The 21,319-nt window shown below is 40.6% G+C and overlaps 1 protein-coding gene across 2 annotated transcripts in view; it reads left to right on the top strand.

The window, feature by feature from the left end:
• CFAP74 (cilia and flagella associated protein 74) overlaps positions 1-21,319 on the top strand; it is a 3,161,205-nt gene that overhangs the window by 2,789,479 nt on the left and 350,407 nt on the right. For both annotated transcript variants that reach the window (XM_044062943.1, XM_044062944.1), the window contains exons 31-32: positions 2,958-3,077; positions 17,574-17,729. In XM_044062943.1, coding sequence (XP_043918878.1) covers positions 2,958-3,077; positions 17,574-17,729 — 276 coding nt within the window. The remainder of the gene's footprint in view (positions 1-2,957; positions 3,078-17,573; positions 17,730-21,319) is intronic.

Raw genomic sequence — 21,319 nt, 5'->3', positions numbered from 1 at the left:
GTCTACTGCCAATCATTAGCAGACCGGAGTTCTGCTGTGGCGACCCCTAACCGGGAAAAGACAAAAGACAAAAAACAACAGCATAATCAAACATCAGAAAAAGTCTCGTTATAGCAAGTCAGAGTATAATTTTACACCCAACAGCAAGCATAAACCTAAACACATCAAACAGTTATGCTTGTAAGTATCTTAGCATTCAATTAAATCCTTGCAAACAGGAAACCTTGTATTATGGAATAGTGCACTGCAGAGGAAATTGGGGGGGGGGATATAAAAAAATGAAAAAGACAACAAATAAAGACAAAAATATCCAGTTATTAAGGGCACCATTAGAATTCATATCACATCCTATATATGTATAAAAGATCTGAATTATGGGTCACACCATCAATTTTACATTAGGATTGGAAGAAACCAAATTATGTAATATAAAACATATTCTGTCCAGTAAAGATATAACAGACATTATCAAAAACAGCCATATTAAATAAGTATGTCTTACTAAGCCTTAACAAGTTGTATGGCTTAGCCAATGCATTATATATCTCTCCAACCATATAAAAAAATAAAGACAGACAAAATCATTTTCTGTTATCTTCTGGAGAAGTTAATCAGTCCAACAGTGACTAGAGAGCAAGAGAATTCCCAAACTTTGGGTCGGATAGTTGATCCTTCAGCCACTACTAGTATTGAAGATGTTGCTTGTTGCATATTATACAATGCCTACTCTAAAACGTGCACGCTGATTGGCCAGCCCAACCAGTGTGCCCATTGTAAATCCCTCAATATACTAACGGAAAAAGGTCCGGTCGCCCGGACTTTTTCCGTTAGTATAAAACACTGTCTCGCTATGTTAAAAGAGTTTAACATAGCGACACAGATTTAAAAAAAGCAACGGAGATCTCCGTTGCTTTTTTTAAAGCTGTCTCGCTATGTTAAACTCCTTTAACATAGCGACAATAGTAAAGCAACGGAGATCTTGCGATCTCCGTTGCTTTAAACCTGTCTCGCTATGTTAAATGAGTTAACATAGCGAGACAGCTAAAATAAGCAACGGAGATCTCCGTTGCTTATTTTAAAGCTGTCTCGCATGTTAAACCCATTTAACATAGCGAGATAGAAAGCAACGGAGATCTTGCGTTCTCCGTTGCTTTTGCCCACACTCTGATGTACTGCGTAGGCATGCGCAGTACATCAGAACTGCCGTGAACACCAGACAGCTGCGGAAGGGCAGCAAAGAGGCGTATACAATGCCATTATTTAAGAAAAGTAATTATTTCTTTTCTTAAATAATGTCATTAATATATAATAACCACTTCTGGGTGTGGGTAATGCTGGATTTACCCACGGTTGTCTTTGTTTGGTCCCTCGGGCTTAGTCCTCGGGACCAAACCACGCCAACCGTGGGTAAATCCAGCATTACCCACACCCAGGCGTGGGTTATTGCTATATTATCACAGGAAACCTCTATACTTTCTGATTTGGATATTTCTATTTCTGGTCTGAAGGAGTCCACATCAACAAATAGATTTTTCTTCTCATCCAACTGTGTTACAAGAGGGAAATATTTGTTATAAGTGGAAATTAAATTGCCATTGGACAATTCTTTCCCTATCTCTCTTGATCATTTTGCAGCTTTCCTGATGTTTTCCTTAAAGCCTGGATGATATCAGTTGGTGAGGAGGTAGTAGGTCTTTCCTTTTTTACAGGTTCCCTGTCAGAATTTTATTACCCTTGTTATCTGCTACTTCTGAGAAAAGGATTGGGGAATGGAGCCAGAAGCATTTTTACTACCCGTACAGTACAAAAAATTGAATGTTTGTCCACTTTTTGCTATGTGGAGGATAGCTGAGAACCTTAATTGCATCATATACACTTTCTCCCTGAAGAGATGCAAATATGACTTCAAACCCTTGAGTTTTAAAAACAGGACCATGGTATAATCAGGTGCCATTCAGATTTGTGCTAAAGCTATGGAAAGTTCTGATTCTAACACTTGGCTGCACTTAAAATGTTTTCTCTATCACTGTAATTCAAGCATTTAAACATAAACTGTGTCAGGTGTCAGTTATTATTTGATCTCAACGTAACTTTATGTGCTTTCTCAATGATTGGGCTAGGTCCCCTTCCCCCCAACATTTTTGTTTAATTCCAAAGTTATGAATTTTCTAGTGTCACTCTATTTCATATTTCTGGTAGACCTAAACTGAAGATATTCTTCTTCTTGGCCCTGTTCCTCCAGCTCATCAACCTTATTTTCTATATTAACACGTGTAGATGTGGTGTACTTAATATATGTTATGTCAACTGCCAATGCTTGAAGCTTCCTATTTCAAATTTCAAATGACTCTTTTAGGCTTTTAATATCACATTCTAGATTACCTACCATTTCTGCCATGCTGTCACCAGTCAGTTCATGTTATCTCACAGGTGTCACTGGCTCTACAGAATTCAGTTTATTAAAAATGGCAAATGAAACAAAAAAGACACAGTGATTCAATCCTCCTGTGGAAAACTTATTAATAGTAAGACTTTGTATTTAAGGCCAGAACAAAACTATTAATAGTAAGACTTTGTATTTAAGGCCAGAACAATTCTCGTTGTGACAGATTTATTGTTTGACAGGACGAGACTGTTCCAAGCTATCTAAAAAGCATCTGCCATTACGTGCATTCCTGTTTGTGCCCCAAGTTTCTGCTTTGCAAATAAATACTCTGGGAGAAATGATTAAGCAAACAGATGCAAAACTTGGTAAAAATACCCATACATTTACCTTTGGCATCTATCAGTTTAAACCTTTGATTTTAAAAGGTGTTTACTCCGACATTTAGAAACAGTATGTGAGGCATTTCATCCTTTCACATATCTATTAGGTATAATTATCTATTTTTGGTATAATATTTACCTTATTTACTTGTCTAAATTTTTATTGAAATAAACTTGACAACCCAATATAGCTAAGGTCATCTCTTCTGAACCCTCATGGACCTTTCCTGTTAATGAATGCTCTGCGACCACTCCAGCCAGCTGATACCTACACTTTACTCATCTCATTTGCACCAGATGACAGCCAAACAGTAAGTAACTATTTTGACATATTGTTTTTCATTTATTTTACTATAACTGTCTTGGCAAATAAACCACAAGTGTCGTTATTTATTCATTCATTTGTTTGTTTGCTTGTTAACTGGGTAGATGGCCTGGCCCATGGACATTTTCAGACATTGCAAGTCTTAGACATAAAATTCATTATGCATTCTGATTAATATTTTGAATAATGGACTACAGAATCAAATGGAAATAAACAATTTGAAACAGGCTTTAGGAATAAATCCTTAGCAACTAGGTTTAACAGTACTTACAAGATAGGTGATACCTTCTTCTTCTTTCGGCTTTTTCCCGGTTAGGGGTCGCTACAGCGGATCACCTGTCAGGTCATGATTGGCAGTTGAGTTTTACGTTGTCGTGTTGCCAGCCCCAGCGCCCAACCTTCCACAGGAGGCATACACACATGCATGCAGTCACCATAGGTTCATAGGTTGGTACTAACCTATCAGCCCTAGAGCCTATAGAAGCCTAGCCATAGTAATTCCCTGGCTATTTCTTCCCACACTATTTACTTCCCTGGACCCCTGTCTAGCAAGGCGACTGACGTGATCCCTGGGGTGAATTTCCTTTCTCCCATCCAATCGTCAAGATTCCTTTTGAAGAGGGCCAAAGAGGCACTCTGCTTGACATGTATGGGCAATCTATTCCAGAGTCTGTGGAGTCTCTGGGTCAGGATCCTCTCCCTCCAGCATGTTTTGTTTATTGTGATGACAAGGTTTAGATCCCTGGAGCGTGTGGCTCTGAGGGATTGGGATTTCTTTAAGTGTAGCATGTCCAACAGCTCTGGATTTGACATGGCCTTATATGTTAAGCAGAGATCGCCTCTGAGTAAACGATATGTGACAGAGTATAGCTGGAGTTTTTTAAGGCGGTCAGCGTAGGGCATCTGCTTTAGGCCTGTGATTCTTTTAGTGAGGTATTTCTGCGGCCTTTCCAGTTGTTGCAGATGTCTTTGAGAGGTACATACCAAACGGGGCGTTGTATTCGATAATGGGTCTAATCAGGGATGAGTACAGTGGGACAATGACCTCCTTTTTTCTGGATGAAAAGCCCTTAGTGATGAGGTGTGCCACATGGAAGGATTTCCTGACTGTTGTGGCGATGTGGTTATCAAAGGTGAGACCACTGTCCACCTGTGTCCCTAAGTCTCTTATCACACTTTCGGTGTTTAGTGTACTGCCATCTATATGGTAATTCACGGATACATGTTTTTTCCCAAAGGGGATAACTATACATTTCTTGGCATTGAGCTTGAGCCCATGGCTCTGGCACCAAGCATTTGTTTCTGTAAGGCCCTTTTGTAGAGTATCCACATCATTTGGGGATTCAGTAATGGCTCCCAGTTTGCAGTCATCTGCGAACTTTGTTAGCCAGAGTCCCTTTAGTGTTGGCCTGTACTTCAGAGAAGTAGATGCCAAACAAGAGCGGTCCCAGGACTGAAACCTGAGGTACTCCACTTGTCTGGAGCTGGATTTGGAGTCGGCTACTTTTACAGTGTGGGTTCTATCAGTAAGCTAGTTAGCAACCCATTGGGTGGCGTAGGGATTAATGCCCAGCTTAGTAAGTTTATCTATGATTCCAGAGTGTGGGATGGTGTCAAAGGCCTTGGCAAGGTCTAGATAGGCTGTGTGAACCACCTTTCCCTTGTCCATGGCTCTGGAGACTGATTCGAAGAAGTCAATCAGGTTCAGGAGACAAGATCGGACCTTCACAAACCCAAACTGGGTGGGGTCCAAAGATATTAAATGAAGTAAGACAGACAAAAGTAAGAGCAAAGCAGCTGTAATAGGTTTACTAGACTTTTAAAGTAGAAGGCAGCACAGAAGTGAATGAATCAATGCAGTATATTAAAGCAGTATGCATGCTTAGCATGTCCTTGGTATTTAAGAAATTGTACATCCATCATCTCTGTAGCATTGCCATTCATGGGAGAAAAATCTAGAGCTAAATCTGACTGACATAATGTTGTTTATTCCTCATGATTGCAGGGATGCTGGCTCCATGTTGCTGGTCAGTTCTTATTTGAAGACCGTTTTACCTATCACTGGGCTGAAGGATGGACTCTTCAAAACTATGATTCCTTGTTCTTGTGATTGTAGGAAGTAAATGAAGGTTTTAATTTTTAGTTCCTAAGCTACTGTTGGACAATAGTGCAGTATTCTAAATGCAACACCTTGGAGGTAAAGGAAGCTAGTTACATGAAGCTGAAGTTCACTGTGCAATGAAGAAATGAAGGATGATGTTGTATTTAACTGAACTTAATCTAAAGGACTTGATGGCCAGTGCTAAGGGGACAAAAATTGTTGTCTTTCATGACCAGATTTTATTGATAGGACTAGGGGTCTCTCCATTTTAGCATAGCTGAGGTGAATAACTGAGGTGATTTTTTTTAAAGTATTCTAGGTCAGACATAGCTCAATGGGTAGAATTGAGCTACGGTGATAGTCAAGGATTTTGACTCATTAACCCCATCAAGGATGGCCTCTCTTCCTAGCTATATCTTATTAAGGGTTGCACACAGTGGATTAGCTATGGTGAATGTAATTATAGATGTAGCTAATTTCCATACCATAGACTGCAACAGAAAGTGGGTGTTGCTTTGTGTTTAGGATAATTTCTACCTAACTGAGGCAGTTGGAACAAAGGATTCCTGCAATAAAAACAGCCACCTTTAGCCTCTCTGGAATAGTCGCTCAGTAGATTGTATTTGAAAGATACACTTGGTAGTCTGATAAGCTTTCTAAGCAGTCTTTCTGTTTCAAAAATCTCTCTGTTGCTTCCTTTGCAAGGAAAATTCAGACAGAGCCCCCTTTCCCCTTTTTTTCTTTCAATTTACAAGTAGAACCTAAGGAGTTATGTATCTTCAATAACAGTACCCTGCATCATAGCTATACAACTGAGTAGGACACTGTTTTTAACAGAGGGATGGTAACTTTGGTAGTATTCACATCCCAGTAGCCAAACTGTACACATTGCTCTACCTGGCTTAGGATTAGCTGGGACTCTTTAAGAGATTTTGACTAGAATGATTGATGTTATGTTGTCCGTATCTCTCCTTCATTCTTGCTGTTTGGGTTCGGAGTCGACCCTCAGCTCAGACTCAGCCATATACTGGAGCTCGAGAGCTTTTACTGGCTTGAGGCTAACCCCTATCCCAGCATGCCTAGTGGTAGTTATCCAGATTTCGTTTGCCACTTGCAGCGTCAAGATTACCGATACTGGCTCAGGATAAGTGTTTTCTCTTTGTTATATTTGAAGAAAAATTGTTTGCTCTTTTCTTGTCTAACTTGTTAGTAGTAGTTGTCCTTCGTATTTCTACCTTTCCCTATCCTGTTCCCGAGTGACTTGCTTTTGTTGTGGACTAACCATTTTTCTTTTTGGCCCTTTCCCCTCTTCTAAACCCATTTAACTTAGAGGATTCTTCATTTTTCTTGCCTTCCTTCATATCTATAAAGGTTTAAGGAGTTGCTGTTTAAGTTATAGGCTCTACTTTTAGGTTGGGAGTTTGCCGTTTAACTTAGAGGCTCTCCTCCCTTCTCTTCTTTCCTGTCCAAAAAAAAAAAACAAAAAAGGGTATTTTTCTGTATTTTTCTAGTTTATCTAGTTTTTAGTGTGTAGTATTTTTTTTTTGTCTAGCCTTAGATAGTGCTGTTCAGCATTATGCCGAAAGATTCTGCCAAGGAATCTAAACCTTCAGGTTTCAAAAATGTGATTCATGTTGTCAAAAGATATCCGTTATGGATGGGCACACAAGTTGCGTGTATTGTTTAGGGCCTGTTTGCCTGCAGGATTCATGTTCTGTTTGCCATGCATTTAGTTCACAAGTCCTGCAGGACAGAAAGAATAAATTGATCTTAAGAGGGTTACTGAAGGGCCCCTTTGATTCTGCTATGGAGGGGACTCAGCCAGCAAAAAAACTGGAAAAATCCAACCAGAACTAAAAAGAACCTTGAGTAAGTTCCGGATCCGATTTGGTCTGCGGGGACTTCCTGGATGACTCTTTTTCTTAGCAGCCTTTGAACCTCTAGGTTTGCTTGATCCCGAAGATTGGGTGGAACATCTGAGAGAGGGTGTCGTCTTTTCCACAGTTGGGAGAAGGGGATATTGTAACCTCCAGATATTATCGATAGTACCCATTTTGGGTACAAAGATAATCTCCACTCGACTGTCTCCGGAGTAGGACAGTCGGGCTTCCCTTCAGAAGCGCTGGAAGGGCCTGCCAGAGAAGGTATCTCTGTTGCCCTGATTCTGTGGAATCCCCCTACCCCCCTGCCGCGAGATCGGTGTATTCTGTTATTTCCCCCTCTGGCCCTGGTGGAAAAAATCTCCACGTGTGTCAGGCGAAGCTCCCTGTGATTTCCAGAACCACATATTTCCACTCTTCTGGCCCTTAGGATAGGGCCTAGATGGAGCAGAAAACCGTACTCTCACAGCAGAGAGAGTTTTGCCATCCTGTTCACACCTGGTAAGAGTCTCTTTTACCGGAGGCCTGAATAAGGATGAGCCGTCAAAGGCAGCATTGGTAAAGGAAGACTTGAAGGCTTTGCAAAATGACAACAGCACAACCAGGAGTGTCTCTGTAAGGCCACCCCTGTGCCTGCCTCCCTGCTCACCCCATCCGCTGCATAAGAAATTAGCCGCATGGAGGAGTTAACCACCGAAGTCAAGATCGCAAGCTGAGAAGACAGCTTGTCTGAGGCTCCTGCAGCTGTAGGATCCTGTAAGTTATCTCCTAACTCTTTGAGGAGATCCCTTTAAAGCCTTGTAAAGTGTGACCAATAGTTCAGCGACCTGAGTGTAAAGATCGCTGAAGAAAACACACTCTTCCTGTATCTGTCCATCATACGAGACTCTTTATTCGGCGGATGGACAGATGAAAAAGTTTCCGCTAATTCCTTCTTGGTGGCTGCTGCCACCACCATAGCATAAATGGAACATCTTTGGATAAGAAAGCTCTGTCTTCAGTGGCTGCAATGAATTTATTGGGCCTCCGTGAAACTGGTTCCATCGTCTATGGAGAGCTCCAAGCCTTCCGACTCACTACGTGCAATAGGGGGTTGAAAGGAGGAGATACCCAAAAGATGGAGGGAAGGGAAGGGAACCAAATGCATCCAGGTACACTGACTCATCTTCAGAAGGGGCAAGGAACTTCCAGTCACCCCTCTGTCTAAGGATTTCTAAGATGTCTGAAAAGGAGACATCAGAGGGGGACCGTGGGGACCCTTCTGAGTCATCCAAGTCTGTGTCTGATGTCAAGGACTCAGGTTAGTCCACATGCTTCCTCTTGTAAGTCCACTTCCGAGGGACCTCCTCTGAGGGATGCTCAGGGGAGGTTTCAGAAGAAGTGGGAGTCCTGGAGCATGGGTTCCCAACGCTTGGGGCGGAGGGGAGTTTTGGAGGAGGACACCGGCACTGGAGGCAATGGAGCCGAGGGTGGAGCTATCTCAGCAGAAAGCACGCTCATCAGCTCGAAGGCATCGTGGTCCCGATCTGAAAGAGTCCCCGCCTCCGAAGAAGCCGGAGACCTCCGAACCGAGGGCGATGGCTTTGAGGCTAATGTAGGAGCCGAGCTGACCTGCGCAGAAGCTCCGAGAGGAGAATAGGGTCAGACAGGGGTCCAATACCACTCCACCCACGGAGCCAACAAGGGATCGTCGGCTTCCAGATCCCTCGATTGAAAGGGGTATCGAGGAGATCGTAGCAGTAGTCAGAACCAAAAGACCAGAGGAGGTTACCAGAACCGAAGGTTCTACCACTACGACTTCCATACACTCCAGCTCCAAGCTCAGAGGAGTCTGAGAAGGAATTGAGACAGGTGTTGGTTGGGCTGTCAGCACCACTGCTGTCTGGGATGGGCCCGAAAGTATTTTTGCTAATGCTGGTGTCCTAAGAAGCCTCTTCATCACCCTCTCCACATCATCATCCAAGTGGCTCCTGGATGACTGAGAGGAATGGGTTGAAGACCAGTGACTGCCTGCCACAGATTGTAATAAAGGAGACTGTGGAGCAGACTGCACCGGTTCCAAGGTAGGAAACCTGGATCGTTTAAGAGACCTTATTGGCTCCGAAACAATAGCTGAAGCCATAGGTGAGTGTCTTGTCGGAACTGAAAGTCGGGCCCGACTTAGCTTGTAATGTGTCCTTCTCTTTAGACGGTTCTGAAATCGGAGCCAAAGAGGATGAAGACATGGATTTTTACCTGATTTTGGCCTAGCACTCAAGTGTGGGGTCATTTATTGCACTGTTGTGATTATTTTGCTGCTTGTGTATCTCTACTACCTTTAAACAACAACAAAAAGAGAAAAAAACAAAAAAATTTTGCTTTTTTTTTCCCACTTTCTGAAAGTTAAGAAAGTTCAATTGCAGATTTGCTGTTCTGAACTGTTTGGAAGTTTCTAGAAGGCCAGTGCTTGTTTGGGCTAAAGGGAAGTCTCTGTGTTCACCAGTTGGAGTGGTTAACACTGAACAGCCTGCCTGTCCCTGGAGGAGTGGTTACTACCTAGAAGCTGTAGTTTTATTGGCCATTTTGGGTCAATTCTAAACTCCTTGATCTGTCCCTCTTAAAACCCGGCTGCCTCGTGGTTTTGGTGTCTTTTCAGGCTTGCTAGTTGTTGCTGAAGCACCTACCAAGGGGAGAAAAAGCTGAGAGAAGAAAAGGAGCCACTTTTGTGATTTTAAGTATTTTCTTCTGATTTTTTGTTAAGTTTTACTGCTTTGCCGCGTACTTTTTGGCATTTTCCGGCTTGCTAAAGTTTATATCTGTAACAGTAACAGTACTTGGAACACATCTAGAGCCTGTTTACTGCATTTCCTGTGTTGCACTTTTAGTTTTAGAGGCACAGTAAACTAATCTTAAAAGGGTACCTTCTGTGACCTACTTTACAGAGGCACAGTAGGCTAATCTAATAGGGAAGCGGAAGCCAAATACACTCTGGCTAGGCTTATAAATGCCCTAGGGCAGATAGCCTAGTATCTACCTATGAACCTAAAGAAAACAGGGGACTAGAGACCCATATTGGATCTCAGCAGGCTGAACAAATCAGTCAAGAAAACAAAGTTCTGGATGGTAACACTGCAGTCCATTCTTCCCTTTATGGGACAGGATAATTGGATGTGCTCTGTCAATCTCCAGGATGCGTAATACCACATAAAAATGGACAGATGGTCAAGGCGATATCTACGCTTCTGGCTGGGAGCCAGTCACTATCAGTTCAGAGCTCTGTCCTTTGGTCTCACCACAGCCCCCAGGGTGTTCACCAAATGCATGGCAGTAGTTACAGCTCACCTGAGGCATCTAAGATTCTGGGTGTTTCCATATCTAGATGACTGGCTCCTTACTGCCACCACCGAGCATCAACTAATCAGGGCAAGGGAAACCACAATTTGCTCTTGTTCTCAGCTAGGGATCACCATAAACTACAAAAAGTCTGCCTTGTTGCCTTGTCAATATATTACCTTTATAGGGGCAGATTTAGACACAAGGGCTATGATAGCAAAGCTGCCTCAAGAAAGAGTATTAACAATCCGTCACCAAGTTGCAGTGCTATTGTCAAAAAAGAGCATCCAGGCGAGATTTATCCTCAAGGTCCTGGGTTCTATGGCAGCAGCAATCACTCTGGTCCCTATGGCTCACTTCCACCTGAGAATTCTGCAGTGGCTCCTCTTTGCACAATAGTCATTCCAGGATTTACCCATGTCACATCAGATTCTGATCACGGAATGCTGCAAAAAGGATCCTGAGTGGTGTCTTCATTCCCCTATGGTAACAATAGGCAGGACATTTCTACCCCCCCCCCAACCTGTAGCCACAGTGACCATGGACGCTTCCCAGATAGGGTGAGGGGGCATTATCTGGGACATACTGTTCAAGGCACTTGGCAGGAACACAAGTACCACTTGCACATCAATGTCCCGGAGATGAGAGCAGTGCTTCTGGCGTTGCAAGCACTTCAGGACTTTATACCTACGGGGACTATAGCAATTCAGACAGACAATATGTCGGTAGTATGGTACATCAACAAACAGGCTGGAACCAGGTCTTACCCCTTGTGTTGAGAGGCTCTACGAGTTTGGCAATGGGCAATGTTTTTCCAATGCTTTCTGGTTGCAGTGCACATCCCGGGGAAATCCAACGTGATAGCAGACAAGCTCAGCTGGGCTATTCTGATGTCTCATGAGTGGTCCCTGAAGCAGGAAGTTGCGAACTTGATTTTTCACAAATGGGGCCAGCCATGCTGCAATCTGTTTGCCACTCCCCTCAACAACAAATGCAGCAGCTACTTTGCCCTAGTCCCACCGCCGGGACAGTCACCCAGGGATGCACTTGTTCATGACTGGCCCCCGGGACTGCTTTACGCCTTCCCACCTTTTCCCCTGATCCCCAAGGTTCTTCAGAAAGCATAGTCGTTGGGTTGCAAGTTAGTCCTCATTGCCCCTTACTGGCCTCGTCAGATATGGTTCCCATTCTTTTGGCCTCACCTGCAGTGGGTGCCCTGGATTCTGAACCCAGTGCTGGGTCTCTTTTTCCATCAGTCAGGGGCTCTCCATCATTCTGTTCAAACCCTCAAGCTGACAGCTTGGTTTCTCCACTAACGGTCTTAGCCAGGCTTCCTGATGTTTCTCCAGCATTTTGATTTTCTCCCATAAGCCCACTACTAGGAAACTTTATGCTAGTAAATGGAAGAGGTTCTCTTGTTGGGCAGACAAAAAACAGGTTAATCCTTTTATTGCACCAATTTCAAAGATTCTCAAATTTCTTGCTGAAACTTTTGAGCGAGGAGCAGCCGCAGCTACTATCCGAGTTCAGCTAGCTGCCATCTCTAATTTCCATATGGGAGAAATAGGGTCCAGTATCATGTCCCATAGTCTATGTAAGGCATTCCTAAGAGGTGCTATCCTCTTAAGACCCCTAATAAGAGAACCTCTCCCTCCCTGGGATCTAAATTTAGTTTTAGACATGCTGATTCTTCCCCCCTTTGAACCATCTGCTTCTTGTCCGCTCAAATTTCTGACTTGGTTGCAATTACCTCAGCTAGAAGGGTTTCAGAATGACAGGCCTTATCTATTTGTCCCCCGTACTTGATTTTCCATAAAGATTGGGTTTCTCTCAGAACCAACCCCTCTTTCTTACCCAAGGTATGTTCTGACTACAATTTGAATCAACCCATTGACCTTCCTGTTTTCTTCCCCAATCATGGCAACAAGGCAGACTATAAGCTTCATCAATTGGACTTTCATAGACAGTTATGTTTCTATTTACAGAGGACCAAGGACTTTAGAAAATCTGACCAATTGTTCATATCCTTTGCGGACAATAAAAAAGGTTGCGCAGTCTCAAAGGTGACTTTATCTAAGTGGCTTTCAGGCACTATAAAACATGTCTATGATTTCTGCAAACAAAAACGTCCAGGGAAAATTAAAGGATACTGAACAAGGGCCTTGGCTACCTCTATTGCTTCTCAAGCCAGACTACCTTTGGATTCAATCTGTGTGGCAGCTACATGGGCTAACCTTCATACCTTTATCACTCATTACAAAGTAAATGTGGCCTCCTGGAACAGAGCATCCTTTGGTTCCATGGTCCTGAAGAGGTTTTCCAGTGAGCCATCCAAGAATCAGGTGCTGGGGATGCTGTCCCAAACAGCAAGAATGAAGGCGAGATACAGACAACATAACATAAAGAAGTTATGTACTCACCATAACATTCCATGTTTGTTGTCCTTGATCTCACCTTCCTTTTTGCATTCCCCCCCTCCTTCCCCCTTCCTGGAGGATCGAGACGAATTCCTTGTTTTTTATTGGTTATAGTGGCTGACTTTCTTTTTTACCATACCTTTTGGTTAGTCCTAGTCTCCCCTTCTTACTCTTGCAGATGGTTTACACCTTTATACGTAGGTGTCCTCTGATATGTAAATAGAGTACACCTTTTTCTAATTGTATGGTCTAGTACTGGGTTATCACAAATAAGATCTGGGTAACTACTGCTAGGCATGCTGATATAGAGGCTAGCTTCAAGCCAGTAAAAGCTGTTGAGCTATAGTATACGGCTGAGTTGGAGCCGAGGGTCGGCTCCGAACCCAAACAGCAGGAGGAAGGCAAGATCAAGGACAACAAACATGGAACATTATGGTGAGTACATAACTTGTTTTTTCTGGTGATCACAGCATTGGGAAAACTCTGTTCCACACAGCCTTGGAGTACTCAGATGTGCTTTACTCCTCTACTCTACCCCTTAGCTGAACAACCATTAAGTCATCACATGCACACACACACACACACACACACACACACACACACACACACACACACACACACACACACCTTATATCATCTCATTTCACCCAGTGTACTGTCCTATAAAAACAATTAGTGACTCACAGTTGTCAATAAACAACAAAACTATAGCCAGCACCATGTTTGCCCTTATGGTACTAAACTGTCTATTATTCATACCCTGTTATTTGGGAACCATACATCAGCAGTACCAGACAACAAATCAGATAAGTACAAGACATGACATAACAATGAATTACCTTCCTTGTGGACAAATAATATAACTTTGAACTACCAATATATGTAAAATCTGTTGTATTACCACAAAAGTGCCGTATGGACAAATTTTAGTTACAGCACAAAGCATTGCTTGTATTACTTCATTTACTGTTACTTGTAAATCCAGGCCCATCCATTGCAGACACTCAGCGCATCCCAAATCAGAAGCCATTACCTGTAGGATACATAAACCTGTGTAGTATCATTAAGTGCCACAACTTGAAGTATGGACTTATTTATACAAACTGAAAATAACAGCCACCAGTGAAACCCTGGCAAAACATAAATAAATACATAATTCCTGGATCTCTCCACACCATACTTAGAAATATTCCTCATTCTCAAAGATACAGGCCATGAACCTGTATTGGTATCACCATCTTATGTTTAATACAGCATGATGCTAAACCTTCCCTAATGCTAACAGCAAAATGTAATGTCACATCAGACAGAAACCCTAATTGGATTTTCTTACAAATTACCCTAAGCAGTCACACTGAGTTCCCCTAACCACTAGTCCTCTATAAATACCATAAAATCATAACACTAGGTGACATCAACTTGGACTGGACAGGATGTCAAAAGCACCAGCTCATTAGAATGTTAGCAGTCAATAACATGACAAAATGTATAATGGAACAAAATAGACCTGATACCAGTTCTAATACTCTGTACTGGATGTATCAATAACAAGCATTCCTTGAAAAAAAACAACAAATATTCCTGACAAGATAGATATTAAAGTATTATCCACCTCAGAAAATGACCAGTGTCCTAACTTTTCTTCTTGGTTATTCAAAACTATAACCCCCCCAACACATGCACATAATGCTTCCTAGGTCAGTCCCTGAATCCTTATTTCCATCTTGGGTACAGAATTAGAGCACATAAACTAGACTCCTCTATATACATGCATGAACCCCACCAGCAGCCTGTTAACCTTTTACAGTCAAATCACGTCTATGCTAGACAGACTCTTTCCACTTAAAAGATATCTTTAGGGATAAAAGCATCTCTTTGTCAAAAAAACAAGACTAAAATAACTCATAATGGCACTGGACAAAGCATGATTCAACTGGAAAAAGACCCTAGATGAATATGCCCTCTACCAACAGTTACAACACAATAATAGGGTAATAATAGGGTAATCAAACCAATTAAAAGTACAGTATTTCAGGGACTTACAAATGACATACCTCAGTCAATCAAACATATTCTGCTTCCTAAAGACCCTCATGGAAAGCCATTAGACAGTAAAATGGCAAATGACTTTAAAGATAATGCTTCATTCTCCCAAACCCAAATGCCACTGTAACTTTATAATTTCCATACCTCCGGCTGTAATGGGATGACATTTGACTGTAAGAGCAGGTAGTAGTGATCATGGTGATCAGAAGGGGAAATAATATCTGCAGAATTTGTTAATCATAGTTTGCAGAATGGATGTATTGAATGAGGAACTAGTCATCACAGAAAACTCATATTTTAATCTAGAATAAGAATGTCAGTGCCTATTGTCCATCTGGCATTAAAGGTGAGGAGGTTAATATAAAAAGGTCTGACTTGCTTAAGAACAGAAAATAATAGAGGTTACATGCTGATTAGAAGTTTAATTTCATCTCTCCCAGTGTGAAAAAAGAAACTGAGAAATAAGAGCCTGTGATATTGTCAGCTGGAATAAAATCCAGTTACTGGCTAGCAAGTATAATGCCTGGATGCCAGCAAAGAAGACATTTAGAGAACCTGAAAGAAATTGGCCAGAAGAGGTTAAGAGAAAACAATGGTTGGAAAGAATCTTGCAGCTGTTCAGCAAAAAGCAGTTCAAGTTTCAGCTTTGGTATAAGAGAAGGCTTTCAGTAATTTAGAGTAAAATTAAATCAAATGTACTCAGATGTGATTAAAATAAATGAAACATTGAAGGAGTATATTGACTCAAATAACAACAGGCTAGAAAAATAGAAGCTCTAACTGGCTATTCTTGGGAACTGATAAAACTGCAAAAATCAGAGGCTGAAATGAAAAACTGCCAGAGTATGACACTTGTCAAGAAGAGCTGTTTCAAAAAAATGGTCGAGTTAGAAAACAGAGTGCATAGAGAAAACCTGGGATTGTCTGCTGTACCAGAGAAACTGGAAGGAACAGCCTGTATTAATTTTATGAAAGCATAAATAAGCAACTGAACTGGTATTCCACAGCAGGATTTGTTAATTGAAAGGGGACATTGAGTGTATGCTCCAAACTTGGCCTAAGAAAGCAGCCAAGACATGTATTAGTAGAGATGCAATCATTAGGGTTGCCACCTTTCGTTGCGGCTAACAACGAATAAGGCCACACCCCTCACATCACACCTAACCCGCCCATTCCTCTCCCCTCTCCAGCCCATGTTCCGCCCATTTTGTGACATCATTGTGGCATCAACAAACGGAAACACCCTCTTTTTCCCATTCCCGATGCCTGCTGTCAGCCGATTTACTATGCTTTTTTGTAAAAAAAGCATAGTAAATCAGCTGATTTAACAAATTCCGATAGTCTGTTTCCTTTTTTTGAAACAGAATATCGGAGTTTGTACAGTGTTTTCTGGACTACAGGAGAATCATTTTGATTTCTGGATAGTCCGGAAAAAAACGGATAAGTGGCAACCCTAGCAATCATACCAATGGAAATAGTTGATCCTGAGAAAACTGTGGAAGATGGGAAAAGTATTAAAATTGGAGAGAGCAGATTATTTGTGGAAAATGATTACTCTTTGTACACCAGGCAGAAGGCAAGCAAATTTATCCAAGCAATGAGTGAATGTTGAGAAGCAGGTGTAAGATTCAAACTGCTATATCCAGTCATCTTCAGAATATTTTTCCTGGAGGATCAAACACATTTTTTTATGCAGAACAGGCTAAGGAGGAAAAAAAATGTCCAAAATAGTGATCCTGCAAACAGAAGGGAACTCTGCTTCTCATTCTTCTGACAATAAAGCTCACAGAAATACTTTGCCAATGAAACCTTTTGCAGTATTCCAAAGGAAAATGCTTGAGTAAATGTAAATGTCAACACTGCATTGGCTATATTAATTTTTAAATGATTAGCTACACTGATCTTTTTGCTGTGGTCATTATATTTTGCTAACAGTTGTCGAATGAATCATGTAAATCAAACACAAAACCAAATTTGCCAACCAGTAAACTACTCTATGGATTGATGTAGTCAACATATCTGCCTTCAGCACTGTCACATGACAGGGAATCTGTGTAAAACACAGCAGTGTTTACTATCAGTAGTGCTTAATAATGCATTCTACACAATGGTTGTACATTGCTTTCTACTCTTTATTATTATGCAGTTGTTCTTGCTTCTGCGGAATGTACCTCTCAGATTATTTTGCTTCACTTAATGAAATTTCCTTTTAGTAATGGACTGTAATTTATTGAATTTCCTTTACGTCAGATAGATTGTTCAGCCCTTTGGTTACTTGAGGCAGAAAGCTTCCTGATATATAAACAATATAATAAATGCATTAACAACCCCGACCCCATGTGCAAAACATGGGAAAAAGGGGTTGTGGCTGGATGAATTAACAATAGTTAGATTTTGTTAATTATAACATTTAAAAAAATGGATGAATCTTATCAAAATATTTATTTATTTTTTGCTGTTTATTACTAAGATCTTTTCCAGGCCCAGCCTGGCTTTCCTTAGTTTTGACTACTTTTTTTAATATTCAGTTTAATAGTCACTGTACAAATTACATTAGCTTTATTAAAACTTGCAGTGAAATGCCTGTGTATCATTTCTGTTTCTTGTAGTGACAAATGCTGTCTTCAGCCCATGAGCCATGGGGAGTAATTTCATTCATTTAGATTGAACTGTACATTCCTAAAATCTGCTCTGCCTAATAGCCTGTATTTACTGTTTTGTTGCAGTTCTATGAAAAGCTGGAGATCCATACTGTGAAGGCAAGTCTTACTTTGAGCATCACTGGAAGAGGTTTAACTCCTACTCTGAACTGCTCAGTAGAAGGAGGAAAACTTGATATGGGTTATGTTTTAGTCAATGAAAGCAGTGCTACAACATTTAAGGTATGTCCAGATACTGCTAAACCTGTATTCTTGATCTTTATTGTTGAATATTAATTTATTTTTATTTACCTTTAGGATCCAGAAACTCAGTCAAGAATAATGCCAAATGAGCATTTTTTTTTCTTCTCTGTCCACAAAACCTAAAATTAAAGGCTATTTTGATATGTATAACCCAACATGTTTACCCATATATCCCATCTGTCTTTGTGAAAAGTGTTTTTTTTTTTTTTTTTGCATTTACAACATTTAATGAACATTGCTAACACTGTGTCCTGCTACCCTCTTTCCTTCCTTCCTGGCTGACAAACTAAAATAATTAGCCATTTTATACAGTCCCCTATTGAAATGTCAGTACTCAAAATGCTGAGTGCTAACAAACCAAAAATGGGGGAGGAAGAGTGAATCAGTCTCAATCACGCACACACAGTTACAACAGTATTTGGTGTCATTCATGGTGTAGAAGTGTTACTGTAGCAAAAGTCTAGTATGTATGCTAAATGTATATGGGTATGTGTGCATGTACTGTCATGGTGACAAGTATAACTGCATGGTTGAGGTATGTGGCAAGCATTTTCCTTAAAAAATTAATGCTCATTTTCGTTTCCTAAGTTTGTTTTGAAGGCAGCTCCATTTTGCTGGCCCTAATTTATAGGAATATTTTTCACCAAAAGCCCATGAAAATTACAGACTTTGTAATGCATTTTCAGCACTGTCTCTGAGGTGGTGCATGAAGGATTTGATAAAAATCTTTCTAGAAGGAAAATAGAAGTAGTGATTGTACAACAGTTTGAAGGTGAATGATGAAAGAAGAAGAGAGGCCCTAGCAGGGAATGGGAGCCATTCTTCATTTTTGAGAGTCATACAGAGGGGCTTATACATTATGGAGAGGTAAATGGACATATATATTTTATTTATGGTAGTGTGGACTACATATTAGTTCTAGAACTGAATGTATTCATTGCTAGGGCATATTCTATTCTGGGATATTATGGACAGCACCTCTAAAACACTTTGTGAAGACCTGAATTGCACTGGAGGGGTTTAAGTACCATCAGTTAAAAAGCAGTGTATCACCTGAGTATGTGAGGGACAGGGCCTGTGGTCCTTGGTTCTATTCCACTACCCCAAGTAGGTCTGATGACTGCTAGAAAGATGGTGTCTCATGTCACATCACTGCTACCCAACAGATATTTGAACTGAAATGAAAGGCATCTGAATATGGAAAATTTTACAACACAAAAAAAAAATAAGAAAACAAAGGGGGAAAGTAAAAAAAAAAAGAGGAGTAGTGGTGGAAAGTTAAAGAAATAGAAACAGAAGTTATGGATTACCTGCAAAGTGAAGGATTCACTATAGAAAAAAACAAATCTTGTAATGGCACAACATTATGGAACAATGAGTTCCCAAATTAAGGAGAAATAGGTGGAATGGAGAGCATCTGATAAGTTGCCATTTGAAGATACTGTGGAGCATTCAGTGGGAAGCCAGTGCAGAAGTTCATTTGGAGTTGCACAGCAAGGGAAGAAGCAGGAAACTGTGGCAACTCTAACGCAGTCAATGTTGTGGAGTGTTAGGCCAGTGAGTTCTCATATGAAACAGCATCACATGGTGCAGGATGCAGCTGAAGAGAATATGTCACAAGAAGATGTTCTGAAACTTTCTGTGTAATGCTTAAAGGAAACGGAGAATAAATAATGTGCCCTCGGTTTATAAGAAAAAGATCTAAGGAAAGAGTTGCTTGATTTAATAGAGATGGATAGCTGTATTAAGACTGATGAAAGAAATAGATTACAGAAAGTTAATAAGACCCAAAATGTTAGAAGTCTGATAAAACACAGTAATCAAGACTATTAAAAGAAATTCATGTGATGTTACAGAAGTACATAGGATATATTACTGTGCAGCTGAATTAATAATAGATAAAGTCTTACCACAAAAATACAGGGCAGTAAGGGAAAGGAAGGGAAGAAATCAAGTGCCATCATGGAATTTTCAAATAGAGAGGACTATAAAGCAGTTAAGACAAGAAGTGCCACTGTTAAAGAGGTGACCCGCAACCAGGAAAAGCCGAAAAGACAAACTTAGGATATGCTACCAATACTTGTAACTCCATATGATTTGCAGAAGGAATCATTTCTGGCAACATTGTGGGTGCTGTGAAGAGCACTTTTGGGTAACATTAAAGATTGAAACAATACTAATTTCACAAACTTAAATAATACTTTGACTTAGGAATGGGGTCCATTCCCATCATGGTATTAGAAATCCTAAAGACTTTTAAGTAAACTGGATTTTAAAAAAGAGTGCTCAAAAATCGTATTTAATAACTGATTCACCAAATACAACCTGACTGCAAGCACATAAAGAGAGTATGCACAGCTTTATAAGTATGAGCTTCCAGCATCCACACCCAGACAAAGCATGCACTTAGATAACTTACACATCTAAGTCTTTGGCCTAACACTCCACTTCCCTTCCTCTCTGAACCATAGCATCTTCCAAGGCAGCAGCAGCTGCTCTTCAAACAACTTATTGTCTCACACACACACACAGAAGGCTGGTAAAATTCCCCCTGCTTTCTTCTGATGTGGTCGTTTTACCACCACTCTAGATATGGCTCAAGACAAGACAAAATAATCACCTGACCACCTGTTAATTAATCAAATATTAATTATAACATTTAATATGTCATTCGGAATGAGTTTGAGGGATCTAAATTCTGGAGATGGATACCACAGCGTTGCCAATCTGCAGGACAAAGTAATAATACCTTCTTCTCAGTTAATGAGTGTAGATCAGAGTGTATGTTCTGTGTCTTTAAGAAGCATATCAAGGACTAATCATGCACATATAAATACCAGGCGCATGCTATTCCCAGTGCAATTTTGAGGGTTCAGCCAGAGATTGAACATGTATGATTGCAGTAGTTAGTTTGTATATATGTTGCTTAAAGTCAGTAAACTTCTATCATGATGTGTTTGTATATAATAAAGCTGCTTGAACAGAACTCACAAAGACTCTTCTATTGTGTGTCCAAGGAAGGAGAGCAACAATGAGTAACAGTACATAAATGTATAGTAAATAACCAAAGATCTTAAAGTGACTAAATTAAACTGTAAACAATAAATAAGTCAAGCAATTGATGTTACCTTATGCAGGCATCATAACAATCCACAGAGAATATTGGAAGAACAGTCATATGCACAAGACTCCATATTTAAAAAAGAAGCAAATCTACATATAAATAAGTACCCCAGCTATTTCTTACTGAAGAAATGGTGAACCTAGCAATTCTAAGTTTTAAAAGTATACAAGGCAAAATTTTCACTGCAAACTTTCATAGAAATATTTAAGACCTACATAGCAAAACCTAATTAACTTTACACAGACTGCATCATTTCTTTCCCACATAGTGAAAGAAAGACTGAATAGCAGTAAAGGATTTTCAGTTCTTCTTCTTCTGGCTTTTCCCGGTTAGGGGTAGCCACAGCATAAAGGATTTTCAGTGGATCTGTCAATTGTTTGAATACTAACATCTACATCTGAAGTAGGAACTTCATTTGTCAGCAACCTTTGGGATACGGATCCGA

Source organism: Protopterus annectens, chromosome 2.part1, assembly GCF_019279795.1.
Source record: "Protopterus annectens isolate FY-2018-M chromosome 2.part1, PAN1.0, whole genome shotgun sequence".
Lineage (NCBI taxonomy): Eukaryota > Metazoa > Chordata > Ceratodontiformes > Protopteridae > Protopterus > Protopterus annectens.
The sequence above is the reverse complement of the archived record's forward strand: the minus strand, read 5'-3'. Positions and strand labels throughout refer to the sequence as shown.